We start from the raw sequence: 17,316 nt of genomic DNA, 5'->3' as shown, positions 1-17,316 counted from the left end.
ACAGAGACAAAAAGAAAAGCAGAGGGTGGAGGATATGGGAGGAAGGGAAAACAGGAAACAAAGGAGAAATGAGAAGAAGAAATCATATTTTAGGGTGTCTGCAAGTTTCTCAAGTCAAATTACAATGTATGGGCTCGATGTATTCATCAATCAAGGACAAAAGTAGTTCAACGATCCAGGTCAAAACTGAAAGTGTGCTTTTTGTGCTCATTGTGTGAGTAGAAATCAAGATTGTTATCGTCCACAGAGGGCCTGCAGACAGCCTGTAGAAGAATCGAAAACCAAAAAACACATCAACCTGCCTCACTCGAACACACTACAGGCACTACTGTCTGTCTCACCCCTCTCCTCAGGCTCCGCAAATTTCGCGGGATTCTGGGAACTGTAGTCTTTATCTCAGATAGGTAGTGGCTGACGAGGTCAGAACTAAACCGGGGTGCAGGGAATAAGTGGGAAGTGGACCAGGGACGAGAGGAGGAAGGTGGTGGAGGAGGAGAACAGGCGGGGGACTGGGTGGGGAGCAGGAAGAGAGGACAGAGCCAGAGGTCAGGATGACTTGTTGGATTCATGGTGCAGTGTTTCTCCTGACGGCAGGTCGTTTTAGCTCAGAATACAATTCTGGGTTTTAACGATCGCTGGAACTTCTACATTTGATTAATCGCCATGCCCTTTCAGCCTAATAAACTTTGAAAATAAAACAAGACGTAAGTTTATGATGCCAATTTGTTCAAAAAAGTGACACATATACAAATACATATTCAGTTTATCTGATGGGAATGCAAACAATCCAGATGAAAAGGGTGCTTTCCCCACTCTGCTGGTACGAGCTCTGCATGTGAGTCCTTTAGTGGTTCAGCCATCATAATCCATCCACAGTCGAATCCTCTAACTCAGCACATTTTTATTGTAGAGATCTACCAAGAACCTCCACATGCAGCTCATCAAATCTCCTGAAAAATCAATCTCAATCAGCTTCTTCACGTGATCGCTGGAGCCCGGCATGGACACTGTTTATTCCAAACTGAGATCAGTTTCAGTTTAACATTTTTCCATCAACGTGGATCGGGGGAGCTCTCTGTTGAAGAGAAGTGATGTCAAATCTAAGCCACACAGTCTTTAAAAAGAAATGATGACGCTCGGATGAACCAACAGCAGGCAGTTAATGATTGATCAATACGGTCTTTATGGAGAGGGGCAAAGTCCAAGGAGTGTGTTGGAGGAAGCATTTGAGGGTGTTGTTATTGGAAAGGTGACAAAAAAAAGCTGCAGCTCAACGCGAGCTGAGAATACAAGCTTGATCCAGAGGAAGTGATTAAATATGGGGGAATAACATTAATAATATCTGAAAGTATGCAAAAAAATGACTCTGTAAGAGAAAAATTTATGATGTAAAGGGCAGGGACGGTCAAAATCAAATGAGCTCCTAATAAAGCTGTCTGACTGTTTGTATGAAGTCTGTTAAAGAACACGCTCTAGTGCAATGTAGGTATGTAGGTCACTATGGAGAGCCCTTATAAAGGTCCTACTGAGTGATAAACATCTAAGGATTATGGGTAAATAACTGTAAATTCACCTGGAAACAGAAATTTTCAGATCTTTTCTGTATGTTTTACATATGACACTATTATTTTTAGGTCTATATTTGATAGACTAACATGAACAGATCCACAAGGGTGAATTACTTTGAAGCAACAAGAAGCATTCATCACTTCCTGTACCTTTGGTTTCTTCCCAAACAGCCAGAGCTTGTTCTTGGTTCTGCTCATGGGGTGTTTTGGATCAGATCGTGGCCCCGGTGCCCCTTCTCGGTCTCGGTCTCTGTCTCCTTTGGGCGTGTTGCTGATGGTACCATCTGAGCCCGTTCTGCTCAAATTCTGACTGAAGTCCTCAAAGGGGAAGTCAGCAGGAGGTTCAAAGCCAGATTTGAATGACTCCACAACTATTGCTGAATCCTGGGAAGTGAGGAGGAAAATAAGTTTTCCTATCTTTATCCAAACACCAACCCCACGTCTAGACTACTACCGGCTTATCGGTTTCACAGATTTCTGAAGATGCTAGCAATAACCGCTCTCTTTCCTTTCTTCCTACACTTACCCTTCGCTCGTCTACAGCCTTGGCAGCTGAAACCATTCCCTCTAGACATTTGGAGATGATGGGAATAACTCTCCGCTCTGCCTCAGCAAAGCTTCGATATGTCTCTCCAAGCTTTACTGTCCGACGTTCATCCATGTTCTGCAGATTCTGTTACACAGAGCACAGGAAATGGAATCAACACTAGGAAGTAGCCAAGCACGACACACACATAGGCACACACATAGGCACACACATAGGCACACACATAGGCACACACATAGGCACACACATAGGCACACACATAGGCACACACATAGGCACACACATAGACACACACATAGACACACGTGCAAACCCCTGCAAGCAGATCCTTTTAATGACAAACACTGATACCTGGTTAGCAGATCAGTTAAAGCCACGTGTTAAACATTTAATGGGTCACTAACACAGAGCACTATGCTTTCACTGAAATGGAAACCTTTATAGGCCACAAAAATCGAAAGTCATTGAAAAACAATGAAAAAGAATCAGTGAGATTGTGTCAGTAAATCACAACGTGGACTTGAAGGTACAATTCCCTTCAAATCGTTTCAGTTTTATTTATATTGAGCCAAATAACAACAACAACCTCCTCAAGGTCCTTTATATTGTAAGGTAAAGACCCCTCAAAAAAATCAAATGACCCCCCAACACCCAACCCAACCCAACCCCCTCCCCCATGAGCAAGCACTTGGCGACAGTGGGATGGAAAATCTCCCTTTTAACAGGAAGAAACCTCCAGGCTCATGGAGGAGTGACTATGTGTTGTGACAGGTTCTGTGTGAGGGGAGGAAGATGTGCTGTAGAGAGAGAGAGCCAGAGCTACAGCTCAACATGTCTGAGTTACCTTAAAGATCTGTGGTATGGCGCTGTGGAAATGTTTCCACTGCTCTGCATTGAAGCTCTGGAGCTGAGCGGCGTACTCGTTCTTGCTCTCATCAGCCGCGTGAGTGCGCATGTAGAACTGGGCTTTGGCCTGAACAGATCATACACACCAACACAACATCAACAGTCACTCAATCAATCTTTTCAATCAACAGTCCCACCAACCTCCAGTCTGTCCACATTATAAAATCACATGCATCACGGTGCTACGACTAATTCTGAAGCCATAACAAATTCAAATACTGTGTTTTCCAATTTTCAAAAGGAGGGAAAAGTCACGTCATTGCATAGATCCCACAGTGCAAACAAGCTGAGGAGACTGCTACCACAGCATCTTACAGTTTAAGGCACATAACGGTGTTATTACAGGTGGGGGCTTCCTACCTTCTCCACCTCTGATTTGGTGGCGTTGATGTCATTATCTAGCCGCTCGTAGGTGATCTGGGACTTCTCTGCTTCTTTGCACTCTCTTTCAAATTTCTTTTTACTCTGAAAGAGAGAAAATAAACGCACAATTTTAAGTAAATTGAGTAACTCAAAAGATTATATAACATTTTCGCAGCCTCTCCATTTCATGTCTCAATAAAAAAATAAAAATTAAAAATAAAGAAATATGTGAATGAGAGGGAGATGAATCAGAGAGGAGGATAGTTTATTTCCTGCCAAGCCATCTGGGTTACATTACCAGTGAAGGAAATGCAGCGAATAGCTGAGACATTACAGTTCAGTCACCAGGTAGTCACCATTAAAGTCACGCAGCCCACACACTGAAACACTCGAATGGTTGTGCAGCACTGAACTCAACTAATGGGCCTCGGACCAAGAAATGTGAAAAGATATGAATTATTTACTTTTTTATTTACGTTTATTCTGAAGTTGTTGTGATTACAGAGAGGTCTTGTAATGAGCACTGGTGCAAAATAACTCAGCTCACGCAAGTGAATGACCTCAGACGTGAACAAATGCAATCTCTCGCTCCTTCTTTCTCTCTCTGGAGCCCGTAAAGAGCCAAAAAGCAGGCCTGTCAGGGGCCAAATGCGGCACATGGGCCTTGCCTTGCTGTGGGAGGGGTTGGTCTGCACTGAGGTCTCTGTGTATGTGTGTTTTTTCAGTGTGTTTCCTGGTCTTGGCTCCTGTCTTCAGTCCCTGCAGACTGGGAAGTTTGCCAGGAAGAAGAAAGGAACCCAGCTGTCTTTTCACACTCAGAAACATGTGCTTTAATATTACATTATATATATATATATATATATATATATATATATATATATATATTAGCACAGATAGTGAAATGCTAAAATCAAATGCAAGTACCCTGAAATTGCATATTTCATTCTTGTATAAATAATGTAATGTGTGAAAGCGGGGAATAAAGTGGCTCCTATTTGTCCTTCTGTTACCTTTGTTAACATATCTTACATTCCTCATGCAAACAAGTATGAGATGAATAAAGCCGGCTGTCCTGAGCAGATGATATTTACACTAAACAGTACATTTTTCTACTCAAACCTCCTCCTTCTCGCCTCACTTACATTGTCCATCTGTTTCCAGCAGTGATCCAAATGCTGCTGGGCCTTTCTGCCCTCCTGTAGATGCTGCTCATTTATGCACACACACAAACACACACAACGAGACACATTTACACAGAAACAGAAAATACATATAAATATGTGCACAAATACAAAATTACTGGACTCTGTGTCACAGTCACATATAAAATAACAATTACTTGAAGGAAGAGTTGAGTTCAGTTACTAAAGCAGTAAATGTCCTCAGCTGTATCAGACGCCTTAGTTTGTGCGGTTGTCATGGAAATGAATCTGTTGACATGCATATTGAGAACTATGTGATGCACTTAAAAGTTTATAAGATTAATACTGCAGTGGCTGTTCAGCTGGGATTGTTGCCACACTAATATTAGTATATTTGTTATAATATATGATAAACGAAAGAATGGACAGCACTTCTCTGCCAGCATTAGAATCTATGCCAACCTTTTATGCTTTTTAATCCTAAATATTCTGTTCAAAGATTATATTATAGATGGGAAAAGACTTGAGCTGCTCTACTCTTGCATCTGTTTGATTTCAAATAAAGTGATATCCTTTGTAGGGTCGTCTCTCTAGCTGCAGCCCCACCCACCTGCTATTAAAACTTCCTGATCCTAAACCTATATGTAGTCTTTAAACATCTAAATACAAACAAAAACCACTGTCATGTTGGTGTAATCCTAAGAGTACTACTGTCCCTACAAGAATGAGTGTTGGATTGCTATAGAGCACAAAACAAGCAGAGGGCGCTGTTTTTCCCCAAACGCATGGCTTTTAGCCTTTCACTTTTTGCCATCAGCAGATGGTGGAAAAGACAGATGGTTAACATTACATCCAACATATTTATCCTCTTAAGTAAAGCCAAGCAGAACACAAATTCATATGAAGGCGACACAGCGGATGTTAAGGGCAAACAGCAACATCCGTTTTATGACAGGAAGCAACAGTTTCTTTGACAAATGTGATCTAACAGCGAATGAGCTGAAAACAGACAGAAAATAAAGCACATGTTTGGCTTTTGTTCAGTGGCACGCAGCGGGAGCAGTGAAGTATGAACATGTTAATGTACTCACATGTTTCCTCTCAGCTTTCAGGTCCTGGCTGTACCTCATCAGCTCGCCATAAACCCTGTGAGCCATCTCCTCCGCCACCACCTCCCTCTGACCGGCATAGTCATTAAGCTCATTGAGTATGGAGTAGAAAGACAGACATGACGTGAACCTGCAGGAGAGCCACATAATTAACACGTGATTAAGACATAACATGTCCCGTGTCTTCTAGTGTACTACACGCACATGCACAAAAACATAAACTCTACGCCAGGGACGTCAAACTCATTTTACATCATGGGTACATCTCCCTTTGATCTTAAGTGGGCCGGATCAGTGAAACTCCCTTTGTTTTTTATAGTGTAAAGAAGTTTATCTACACATTTAGTCCTGAAATATCTTAATATAAGAAAAAGAAGTGAAACTGCAACAGTATCACTTAACACAATATAAAGCAGAAAGCTTTATATTTAGATAGTGAAATACAGGAACCTTTCAGTCATTCCATTGTTTAATCTATTACTTAATTACATTGGTGTATTATTAATGGCCATGTGGAAGGTCTTAATCGCCTAAATGTATGAAAATGCAGTTACAACTCCAAAATTTATGCTCTTCTTTACATTTTCCATTGATGTCCAGTGGGCTGGACGGGAGTCTTTGCTAGGCTGATTCTGATCCCTGGGCCTCAAGTTTGAAACCCCTGCTCCAAACAAACTACGTCCAAACATTCTGCACTGCTTTATTTAGTTTTCTTATTTGTGCCATATTCTTTAGTTACATATAAATGACGTATCCCGCTGCAGTTAGAAGCTTACATACATTCATCATGGAGGTGAATGTTTTGATAATATTAGCCTTTCAAGCATTTCTGTGAACTGTTGTTGTTTTGAGGCTGAATGATTACACTGCAAACATCATTTAAATCAAAGCTTTAATTTTTGTAGAAATAAATACAGGGTATATATTCTTTACATGCAGCACACCTGATTTAAAAAAAAAAGTGACTCTCAGGTAGCTGCACCTTTACCAGGTGCTTCTGGTGTCAACAAGTTTCTGGCACAATTTCTGGTTGCTCTTCTAGGAAGGATTAGTGGAGTTAAATTGAAATGGTTGTTTTCCTGGTAACTGACTTTTAGTTGTTTTATATATTTCAGAGGCAGCCTTAATGTGTGACTGAGGTCACTGCCCTGTGGAAATGCCCAGCTGAGTCCAAGTTTCAAACGGCAGTTTGAGGTTATGCTGAGGCAGTCTACCTTCTTTATTATTATGGGTACAGTGCTCTTGGTCCTCACTTTTACGCCTACAAAACAAAAATGCATCTAAAGGTGTGACTCATCTGACCATTTAATTTCCAGAAGCTCTCAGTACTAGAGAACATGCATCTTTCATGGACAACAGCCTATCAGTCCATGGCGATGTGAAGCTTCTTGACAGCAGACAGTGACATTGATGTTTCACTGATGTCTTGGAGGATTTTTTTTTCTTCTGACCATCTGAACTGGGTGAAATTAGAGAGTCACAGAGAAGCTGGTTTCTTCTATACAAACTACGGACAGCTGTGGCAATCTGCTCTTGCTAGGAGGTTTTCACTGCAGCATGATATACCTCTAAGACCAATTTCACCAACAACCTTCCACAACCGTTCACCAACCATTCAGGGAATGCACATTGTTCCCCAGTGACCTGTGGCTACCAGGCAGTCACTGACCAGTCTCTTGGCCTGCATAACTGGAGCTTTAACAAGAGATTTCCCAACGACTGCCAGGAACCATCAACAGCCACTCACAACTGGTCAAATTATACTCATTCTTCCACAGTGCCCAGTGGTTGCCAGGCAGTTGCCAACTGGTCTCTAGGTCTGTGTGACTGGGGCCTTAGAAATGGCTCCAAGAAACATTATAGACGTGTGTGAATCTACAGTTCTCCTCTTCAGATCTGAACTGAGCACCCTGGACTTTTTACTGTTCTTGGTCAGACCGATGAGTGCTGTGAAAAGAAAATCTATAAGAAAAGAAGCTGCAGCTGTGATCAGTCAGGATCACTCACAGGAATTGTGAGTGCCTTGTCAACACATTTTGAAACTTTTAGTACCTCTGAAAGACAGTGCAAGTATATTGTTGGCTATCTATATTTAATTTCAACTTAAAACATATTTTAGGAAACCCATAATAAATTCCTGAGTCATTTGCATGTTATGCAATTAGTCCAGCATTAAAAAAAAAAGCAGTTCACAGAATTTATTGAAACCCAAGATAGCGAAAATATTTACATCCATGATGAGTGCGTGCCAACTTTCTAAAGAAACTGTGTCTCCAAACCTTCAAACAAAGAAACAAAGAATCCACATTCTCGCAGACTTTTGTTTGTAAGACATCAGCCTTCACAAACTCGCAGCTTAATGGTGTATTATCCTTTTCTACTTAATGAAAATCAGAAATCAGTCATGTGATTCGGTTGTGGCTTTTGCTTACAATTAAAGAACAGAAAAACAAAGACTGAACAGTTTTGACATTTTTAGTAATTTTTTTTAATTTTTTATTTTTTTAGCACACGTATGCCATGGCATCAAAGCCAGCGTCTGGGTCCTTCCAACGGACAAACAGTATTTATAAAGTGTCCGACAGGCCTTTTCCGCTCTTACCGTCTGCAGACATCCGACAAGTAAACAAAAGCAGAAACACAGACACTTAAGGTTACTCACCTCGGCTCCTCATCTTTGGAGCGCTTTGGACAATATTTCTTCACCAAGTTCCTGACAGACAAAAGACACAGAGAAGCAGACTTGTGTAAGACATTTCAACTCTGGTAGAGAGACACACGCATGTATACACACACACACACACACACACACACACACACACACATATAGAAAATAGGCATCATAGTTTATTATTAGAGATGAATAACACATTTAAACATCAAAGTCTCTGCCTGTCCATTCCCTCAGGCTCTGATAGCACAGACTACAGTTACAGTGTGATTTAATTATTTAGCTAGAGTGCAGAGCAATGTGTGTGTGCAACAAACTCTATGTGTGTGTGTGTGTGTGTGTGCACGCGCACACACGCGCATGCACACACGCATGCATGTGAGTTGTCTTGCTATCAGTGACAAAATAAGGAGTTTCTGCCTGATTTCCTGGAAACATGTTTCATGCAGACCTTTGATCATTCTTCACACTTCACAAATCCTCAGCGGTGTGCGTCTTTTATTCATCTATTCACAAGAGATATCCCCCCTTTGAAATCCCAAATGCGCCACCAGTGGGACTCTACTGGTTTTTAAATGCGAGTTACTAGGTCCGTGCCCGGTGAGTTTTGAAAAAGGTTGAATCAACAGACACAGTGAATAAACACACGAGGCACTGTTCTAATAAAGGTCTGCACTGCAAAGTGCTGATGCTGTTATAGCTCAGATTTTGAGCATGCTGGAGACAAAGACAGGCTGCTGTTAAATACATACATTTACCCTTCTTTTAGTTTTATATCATTTCATCTCATGTTTTCATTCCTATTGTCAGTGCATTGCTTTCGACTGTTTTTTTAAGTGTGCTACATGTAACTATGGCAAAAAAAGAAAAAGAAAAAAAGCAGCGCTTCATCGCTGACCTTCTTCATCTTCCATACATTACTAGAATAAAACTTATTCTAAGTATATTGCATTTTTTGTCTTGAAGAAAGGCTTTTTGCTGTTGGTGTGTTACTGCTCTTAATGAACCGAACAGTGCACACACAGCTGTATTATACCCAAGGATATAAATATTCATTTGGGATTCAGTCCCAGGAGTGACAGCATTTACATTAGCCTGATCAAATGCACAAAAAAGCTCCAATATAGAATCTTCAGCATCAAAGGATTTCCCAGTATGTGTATGAAGAAAAAGACAACACCATCACACTTAATCTGTGTCTCATAAAGCTGCATTTTATGCTTTTTTTTTGTCTTAAAGTATATCAATATAACTTTCTGTATTTGACATTTTGTGTACGTGTGTGTGTGTACCGTAGCTGCTTGGCATAGTTTTGCTCTATCTCCAGTCTCTCCTTGACAAACTTTGCATAGCGCTCAAGAAAGTCAATCCCCCACTGAGTGTGTTTGTCCAGATTCTCGAACTGGTCCTAAAGACAAAAACACAGTAAGACAGAAAAAGACACATTTAATAAGGACTTTCAGTACACAGTGAACAAAGGGTTCAAATTCAAAGATTACTCAGCAGTCCATGTGGAATGACTCTGTACATACAAATGAGATACACATTTCCTTCTGCTGGCTCAGCTCTAAGAAGTATTAGTGAGCTCTCTACATCTCATGCATCCCTGATTTAAACCACCACATGTGGACAAATTACAAAAAAATCAGCTGCAGACTCGACATCAGAAGCAGCAAAATTAAGATCAGCATGAGGACGGACTAATGATTGATTCGTACAAATTACATATGACATACTGTTTCAGACTTCAGTATTATTGGTGGTTTGATCAGGAACCCAAAGGCCAGTGAAATCAGTGTCTGTGGCCACATGCCCACATTTGATCCATTCTCATTGAAATCCATCCAACTGAAGATTTTCGGGCCAACTGTTTACATTTATTGTGAGTGAACAATGCATTTTCATGTCCAGATGAGTTGAATCAGCATGATGCATGCAACAACTGTCAAATATGTCCTGCATCATTCTTTTTCACGGGCTACCAATCATCTGTTCACTGCAGTAGTTGCAGTTATTGTCCTGCTCCTGCAGTCAAAGGTTTCTGACTCTCCAGAGGGGATCAGTTCAGCTTGGAAAAGGAGATGTTAACATCTCCATGCGCTTACACAGACGAAGGATACGCATGCAAAGAATGCAGACAGAAAGCAGTCAGGTCGAACATTTACATCCCAGAAATGCTCTTTATAGTCCATCCCTCTCAAACCGATGGAAGCTTCACTGGGTTTGGGTTCTGGTTGTTTTGCTCGAGGTGTTTTTTGAAAAGGAAACCAAGACTTCACTGTAAACTGGTGGTGCAACAATTTTAAACTTCATAATTTAATATATTAGCTTTTTTTGTTTTGTTTTTTGTTGCATTGTAGATTATTTTTTCTATCCACATACTTCAACAGTGCACTGAATCATGGCGGTAAAGGATCAAGCATCCTGCTCCACAATCACCCCCATCAAACACAATCAACCCTGGACCCTGCCCAGGACAAACACTCTTATCTATAGCCCACATTGGTGGTTGCTGGTCACTTAATTGTTTTGCTTAAGGCCACCACAATGGCTGTAGATTTGCTAATGGCTGTAGCAATTCTTCAGCTGGAACCAGCTTGCACTGTTACTGCTTTTATAGTGGATCTTACTCTGCCTTTTTTACTCAAATACTGAACATCCTTGTCACTTCTGTCAACTCAGATGAACACCATGACTTTTTCAAAGTACTGAAAGCTCTCCATTAAGACAAAATCAAACCAAAAAGGTGGAAATATGTCAAGTACTGTGGACACTGACATCAAAATACCCATCAAGTGAGCCACATGAGCTACTGCTCTGTGTGCTTTAGGCTGCATGTGGGTGTGTGAGCGTGTGTGTGTCAACATGAAGCTTGAACTGGAGAAAAATAAAGGTCACACAGGCAAACATGAAAGAGCCAACCCTTGCTTGTCCAGTTATTACTTTCTTCAAACACAAAGAGAACAAAAGGAAGCCGAAACAATACTGCAATTTACCTTGCTGTGTACATAGAACAGCAGTGTCAGCAGCAACTGATACCCATACTTAAATGCCAAGTATGGTCTTAAAATCATTAGCAATATGTTCAGAAGTTAACTGCCAGAGTTCTCACCCACCCTAAGCGCCGGCAGCACATCACCCCCACCCTTATGCATCTTCACTGGCTCCTGGTTAAGTTCTGTATCTCCTATAAAATCCCCCATCTCACCTACAGATCCCTACACAGTACCCTAGGACGTCCTCCTTCCCTTCACATCATCCTGGAATCGGATTTCCACCAACAGGGATCTACTGTTCACCCCACACACCAGCCTGCCATCCTAAATTTGGCAATGCCCCTCTCTGGCAATTTCAAAAAGCAATTATTATAATTGTTATTATAATAACCTCAGTTCACACGCAGAAACAGCTTCTCTAAATCATATTTCTCTAACCAATGTGGAAAAAACTGCATGTTACTAAAAATGACACAGGCATTTTTCCCTCCTGCTATACTCGAATTCAATGTATCACTCTACTATTCTGCCACGTTTTCCTCCCCACTGTCCACTGAGGTCCATAATAAGTGCTTCACTAAAGCTTGTAACATCGGGTTTCCACTGTGAAGTGTGGAAGAAATTCTGTCTGGTTCAAGACAAAAACAGCAAACAAGAGGGGGGCCTGCAGTCCAAAAGCAGCCATCAGTCAAAGAATATGCTCACTAATTACAACCAGTGAGATAAACAAAGCGACCCCAGCATGTTCACACAAGCAGCAGGATAAAACACAGAGTTCCCATTGGTCTCTATGGAGCGTGCTGGCAGTTTTCTCCAAGTGAGAAATAAACTGCAAAAGGGCACATTTTCTTATTCAAGCATAAAGAGTTCACCCAAAACCGAGCAGCCAAAGACAAAACAAGAAGCCGAGCAGCAGGATGAAAAAACAAAAATCAAAGAACAGCAATCTGCATGTTTTGGTGGAGCTTTTGGATCAATATTTTCTGCATCCTGTCTGTCTGGCTGCATCTGGTTAATGCGTACCGGCCCTGTTTCTTGCCAGCCTGTCTGGCTCGTTTTAGCAGCATGTCTGTCTGTGGTTGCGTCAGCCTCTGTGACGGTGCCTATGAATAAGTAATACGAGTATGAGCTCATCCTGTAGTTTGTGGCAAGCTGAGCACAGGCTGCCTCACTGGAGAAATGACAGCATCTTCCCGGTCTTCTCTGGGATGAAAATAACGCTGGCTGAAGAGTTGCAGCCTAAATCTGGGATCTGCAATGTGGCTTGGTCTCAGTAAAGGCACCTGCACCACTCACACTTTCTCTGCAGGGAGTCAAATATCAGTTTTTGGACATCTAGTATTCCTCGTAACTATGGTAAGTACTAAGTAACAACCAGCAATAGTTTTTTTAACCTGTGTATCCAGTCCCGTGTTAAGCCAGTCAGCCGTTATCAGAGTTAGACAGCAGTCTAAGAAGAGAAACTCAGGCATTCCTCTCCCCAGCAACCTCTTCCAGCTAGTTCCGGGGGACGCCAAGGGTTCCCAAGCCAGCTGAGAGATCTCATTTCTCCGGAGTGTGTCCCAGGTTCTCTTCCCTCACAGAGGACACATCCAGGAGGCAACCAGTCTCCAAACAGCTGCAGTCTGACTGCAATCACTCTCAGACAGATTGGTGAAGGTTTGCAAATAACTGCCGTCCAATTTGTAGATGGAGACAGATTGCCTACACAATCAATTAGAGTCAGTCTGCACCAGTGATCATCATTCTGCAGCTGAGGATGTGCAGGTCTGCAGACTGAGGCGGAGTAGTGGAGACAGTGGATGAGAGGTTGGGGTTTTTTGTTTTTGTTTTTTTACAATAATTTATTAAAACGTCTTTCTCATTTTGATGTAGACAGCCGTGTGGTCAGCTTTAAAATGCAAGCAGTGACTGGTTCAGTGTTTCGCAGCGTATACACAGTGTATTTTAGCCCAACTCGATCCAAAATTCATTTTGAACTTTTCAATGATGATATTCTACAATGAATTACTGAGATGTGTTATGTGTGTTACTTGTTATACTCTTTGTTCTTTAATACATTTTACCCGTTATGACCTGTAATTACATTATCAGAATTTGTTGGGTTTTTTCGTTAAACAAATACAACCACTAAAATTTAATCTTAAATGCTTATTTTGTTCATTCTAACTTGTATTTGGAAATATTAGCTGGAAATTCACAACTTAACTTTTTTCAGGAAATGACTTCTTTATCATTAATGCTGTTGTTGCAGGACGGGGTCAAACCTTTCCCTGCAGTATCTAAAACGGTATTGAGTAGCAAGTATGTTCCTCAGTATCGAGTTTGAAATTCTAGTATAATGACAACTCTAGTATTAACACGAGCAGAGGGAGCTCATTTCTGTCGTTTGTATCCGTGATCTCTTCTTTTGGCCACTGCCCAAAGCCTGCAGACACAGGTGAGGACAGGCAGGTAGACTGACCAGTAAATCGATAGCTTCAGTTTTACACTCAGTTTTCTCTTCACTGCAACATCTATCAATCTCTCCATTTCTTGTGAACAAGACCCCAGGGTACTTAAACTCCTCTACTTGAGGCAGTAACTTTTCTCAGACATAACACTCCATCAACGCTTTTTCCTGTTGAGATGTCCTTGGACTCGGTGGTGCCAATTATCATCCCCGCAACTTCACACTGGGCTTCAAACCTCCCCAGTATGAGCTGGAGGTCACCATCTGATGAGCCAAACGAACCACATCATCCACAGAAAACAGAGTGCTGCTTGGTTGTGCCTATCAACTAATCAACTAAGTTTAATATTTAAACTGCTGGTACATTGATCCCAAACAAACAATGTTCATACGTACAAATAAAATATTAAAATGATGAACATATACACCTTGTGATTTGATTTCACCGTTTCTGTTTGTATACTATGTGATATTTAAAAAGACTAGCTCACAAAATAACACACATCATACGAGCTGAACCCTGAAAGCAGCATAAAGGTGAACTAACAGCAATATTATCATCAGCAGGAACACAACATCCTGTCACACAATCCCCACATAATCACAGGAAGAGGTGCCTCCACAAACACAGCAGTAACATTAGACCCCTCCATCACAATGCATTTGGACTGTTGTACAGTGTGTGCTGGGGATAAAAATACTTGCACTGAGAGTGAAAGTAATATCATTTAGCCAGAGCGAAAAATACTTTAACTGAAAATCTTTTAACAAAATAAATAAACCATCCTATTTTTTTGGTTTTAAAGTCTAAACTTTTAAAAACAGAAAAATTAGAGGAAATAATTTTTTTTAAGTCTATCCAACCAAACTAGCATAGATAGCATATCAAAAATAAATTAAAATAAAAAATAATGGCAGCCAGTTCCAGTTAGCCTTTATTTCTGCTGGGAGATACAGATACAGGTCCTAGTGAACAGTTTGAACATAGCCGGTCGATTGGTAAATTCATAATATCAGTAAATGTGAAGCTTCATGCTGTCCTTACACTGTACTTTAAGATAGCTCCAAGGTAGATAAGCTTATATAGCCAAGGCTTGTTTGCTGATTGAAAATGTTCATAAAGTCGTTGTGGGTAAAAAGGGGGGTTTTACAGGACTCTATGCAATCTTAAAAAACGAAAACAAAACAAAACCAAGTACACCCTCGCTGTTCCATAGGAGTTGAGAGCGGTAGTCAGGTGATGATAATCAAAAACACTTGAATAATTGATCATAAGCAACTGTAAAAACTTCTATAAAAGCAGATGCAGCGATCTTAAAGAAGCAACTGTTGTTGGCCATCAAGCTAGGAAGCTTGTTTTAAGTCCACTTCCAAACAATTTTCCAATGTTTCCACAGTTAAAAACAGAATTCACAAATGGAAAACATGGAAGATAGTCTTTCCAGGAGTGGATGTCCCAGCAAATTCACCACAAGATCAGATAGTCAGACTTTACAGGCCTCCGTTTGCATGTTAAATGTTCATGATGGATTCATGATAATGCACTTAGAAAAAGACCGAACAAGTATGGCTTAGTTGGATGGGTTGCCTTGCTTCTTCTCTCTTAAAACATCGCAGCACAGCTTTCGGTTTGCAGGAAAAATATATTAAACTTCTGGGACAAAGTCATTTGTAGAGCCGAGGCCAATGTGAAGCTGTCTGGCTATAATGCACAGCACCACAAAAACCCCAAACACAGCATATCAGCACAAATAGAGCAGGGCGATATGACCAAAAATATTTATCACGATATACATTTGAAAATTTGCAATAACGATATAACTGACGATATAATTGACAGTAGACAAAATACTTTACAACTCCACAACTTTATTAGTGCAAAAAAAAAAAAAAATCATCAATGTATTTTCACTTAAACAAGCAGCTGTTTTTTTTTATGTGCATTAAAGTTATATAAAAATTTAACAGTGCAAATGCAAATTCCTTGCTGACAGTTTAACCAAAAGGCATTTCCAGTGGAAATTGTCCGACATATCCTCAGCATAACCATGTATAATATCCAGCAAAACTTAAAAAGAGGTTATACACACACAATACGGTAATATTATGTTGAAGCACAGTACGTATCACTCCACGAGGCTCCTGACTACGGTAGCCGTAATGCTCCGACAATCCATCAAGCGGTGCGGCTTCGTAGCTTAGCAAAGTCGTACTGAAACATTTGACAGATTTTCGAGCGCCGTGTACCACATAAAATCGTTTAGAGGTCAGTAAACACAACCAGAATTCATACATAAGGCACACGGGATTATAAGGGGCACTGTCGATTTTCAGAAAAATCAAAGGATTGATTTTAAGTGTGCCGTATTTTCCAAAAAACACGGTAACAACAACGGCCCGCTAGCACGCTCTACCAAAAATAGTGCTTTGTTGTGTATCTGACGGACGAAGGCTAAACCAGTTCCACACCACTGAAGTTGCAGCATTTTTACAAACCAATTCTGGTTCATCCGTTTCCGCTTTCGCCCTTCTCGTTCTCCGTCATGTGCGTATGAAAACAAAGGCACTGCGCATGCGCGTTTTACCCATATTCTATCGCGACATTTCATTTTCTTATCGTTGCCCAACATTATACCGGTATTACTGTGAACGGTATCATATGGCCCAGCCCTACTCACAAACACTTCATATAAACTGCATGGTGGTGGAGGGGTGATGATTTGGGTTTGTGTTGCAGTCACAGGACTTGGGCAAAGTATTTTAGAGTCAAATGTGATTCCATACAAAGAAAAATATCAGCCAATATATCAGAGTCAGTGTACAGGTGAGGCTATTACAACTAGTGTTTGACTTTTAGGCTGACACATGACTAATTGGACACATGACACTGTAGCTGGTATATGGTGAAATCTCTAAAAAATGGCTCACAGCATGATAAAAATGGGTCACAAATCTACTTTTGCTGAGATTCTCTCTAACAAAGCACTGCTCTGCTTTAATGAACTTAAATCTCAGGGTGAGAGAATAAATTAGTCATTTAGCTCCCAGTTGCGAGGGGCTAAAGATGCTTTGTGTGCAGATTATATAGCAAATACACCTCCTGCTAACCAATCAGACGGCCACACGGCACTTCCAAAGCCAATCAGATACTCAGCTAGCCTGGGAGCATCCAACGGGATAACGCGAGGTTAATTAGCATAGAGAATACTACTAAGACAATAGACTAATTACACACTGTTTCATTCAAGAGCATGGTGCGCACACGCACACACACACACACACACACACACACACACACACACACACACACACACTGGTGTGCACAAGGCAGACACTGGGTGGGAAATGTCAACTTGTCTGAAATACTGGCATCACACTGAAGACCCTCAGGCTATGTCTGCACTGTGTGTATGTGTGTGTTTGTGTGTGTGTGTGTTTACTGTGTCTATCTGCGCTCACGCTACCCAAAAACAACCAAAAAAAGAAAAAAAAATTCTATCAGGAATGTGGTGGGGAGATGAGACAGAAATGTGTGTGTTGGAGGCTGAAGAGGGAGCGTGAG

At 41.0% G+C, this 17,316-nt stretch overlaps 1 protein-coding gene across 3 annotated transcripts in view; it reads right to left on the bottom strand.

Moving 5' to 3' along the window:
- The window catches only part of fnbp1l (formin binding protein 1-like), a 51,265-nt gene that overhangs the window by 10,380 nt on the left and 23,569 nt on the right, over positions 1 to 17,316 (bottom strand). For all 3 annotated transcript variants that reach the window (XM_063501160.1, XM_063501161.1, XM_063501162.1), the window contains exons 2-9: positions 9,599 to 9,714; positions 8,298 to 8,348; positions 5,618 to 5,765; positions 4,527 to 4,589; positions 3,382 to 3,486; positions 2,960 to 3,088; positions 2,095 to 2,241; positions 1,719 to 1,952 (exon numbers count right to left, since the gene is read on the bottom strand). In XM_063501160.1, coding sequence (XP_063357230.1) covers positions 1,719 to 1,952; positions 2,095 to 2,241; positions 2,960 to 3,088; positions 3,382 to 3,486; positions 4,527 to 4,589; positions 5,618 to 5,765; positions 8,298 to 8,348; positions 9,599 to 9,714 — 993 coding nt within the window. The remainder of the gene's footprint in view (positions 1 to 1,718; positions 1,953 to 2,094; positions 2,242 to 2,959; positions 3,089 to 3,381; positions 3,487 to 4,526; positions 4,590 to 5,617; positions 5,766 to 8,297; positions 8,349 to 9,598; positions 9,715 to 17,316) is intronic.

The sequence above is a fragment of the Pelmatolapia mariae genome, linkage group LG17, assembly GCF_036321145.2.
Source record: "Pelmatolapia mariae isolate MD_Pm_ZW linkage group LG17, Pm_UMD_F_2, whole genome shotgun sequence".
NCBI lineage: Eukaryota > Metazoa > Chordata > Actinopteri > Cichliformes > Cichlidae > Pelmatolapia > Pelmatolapia mariae.
Note: the sequence above shows the minus strand (reverse complement) of the source record. Positions and strands in the feature narration are given on the sequence as shown.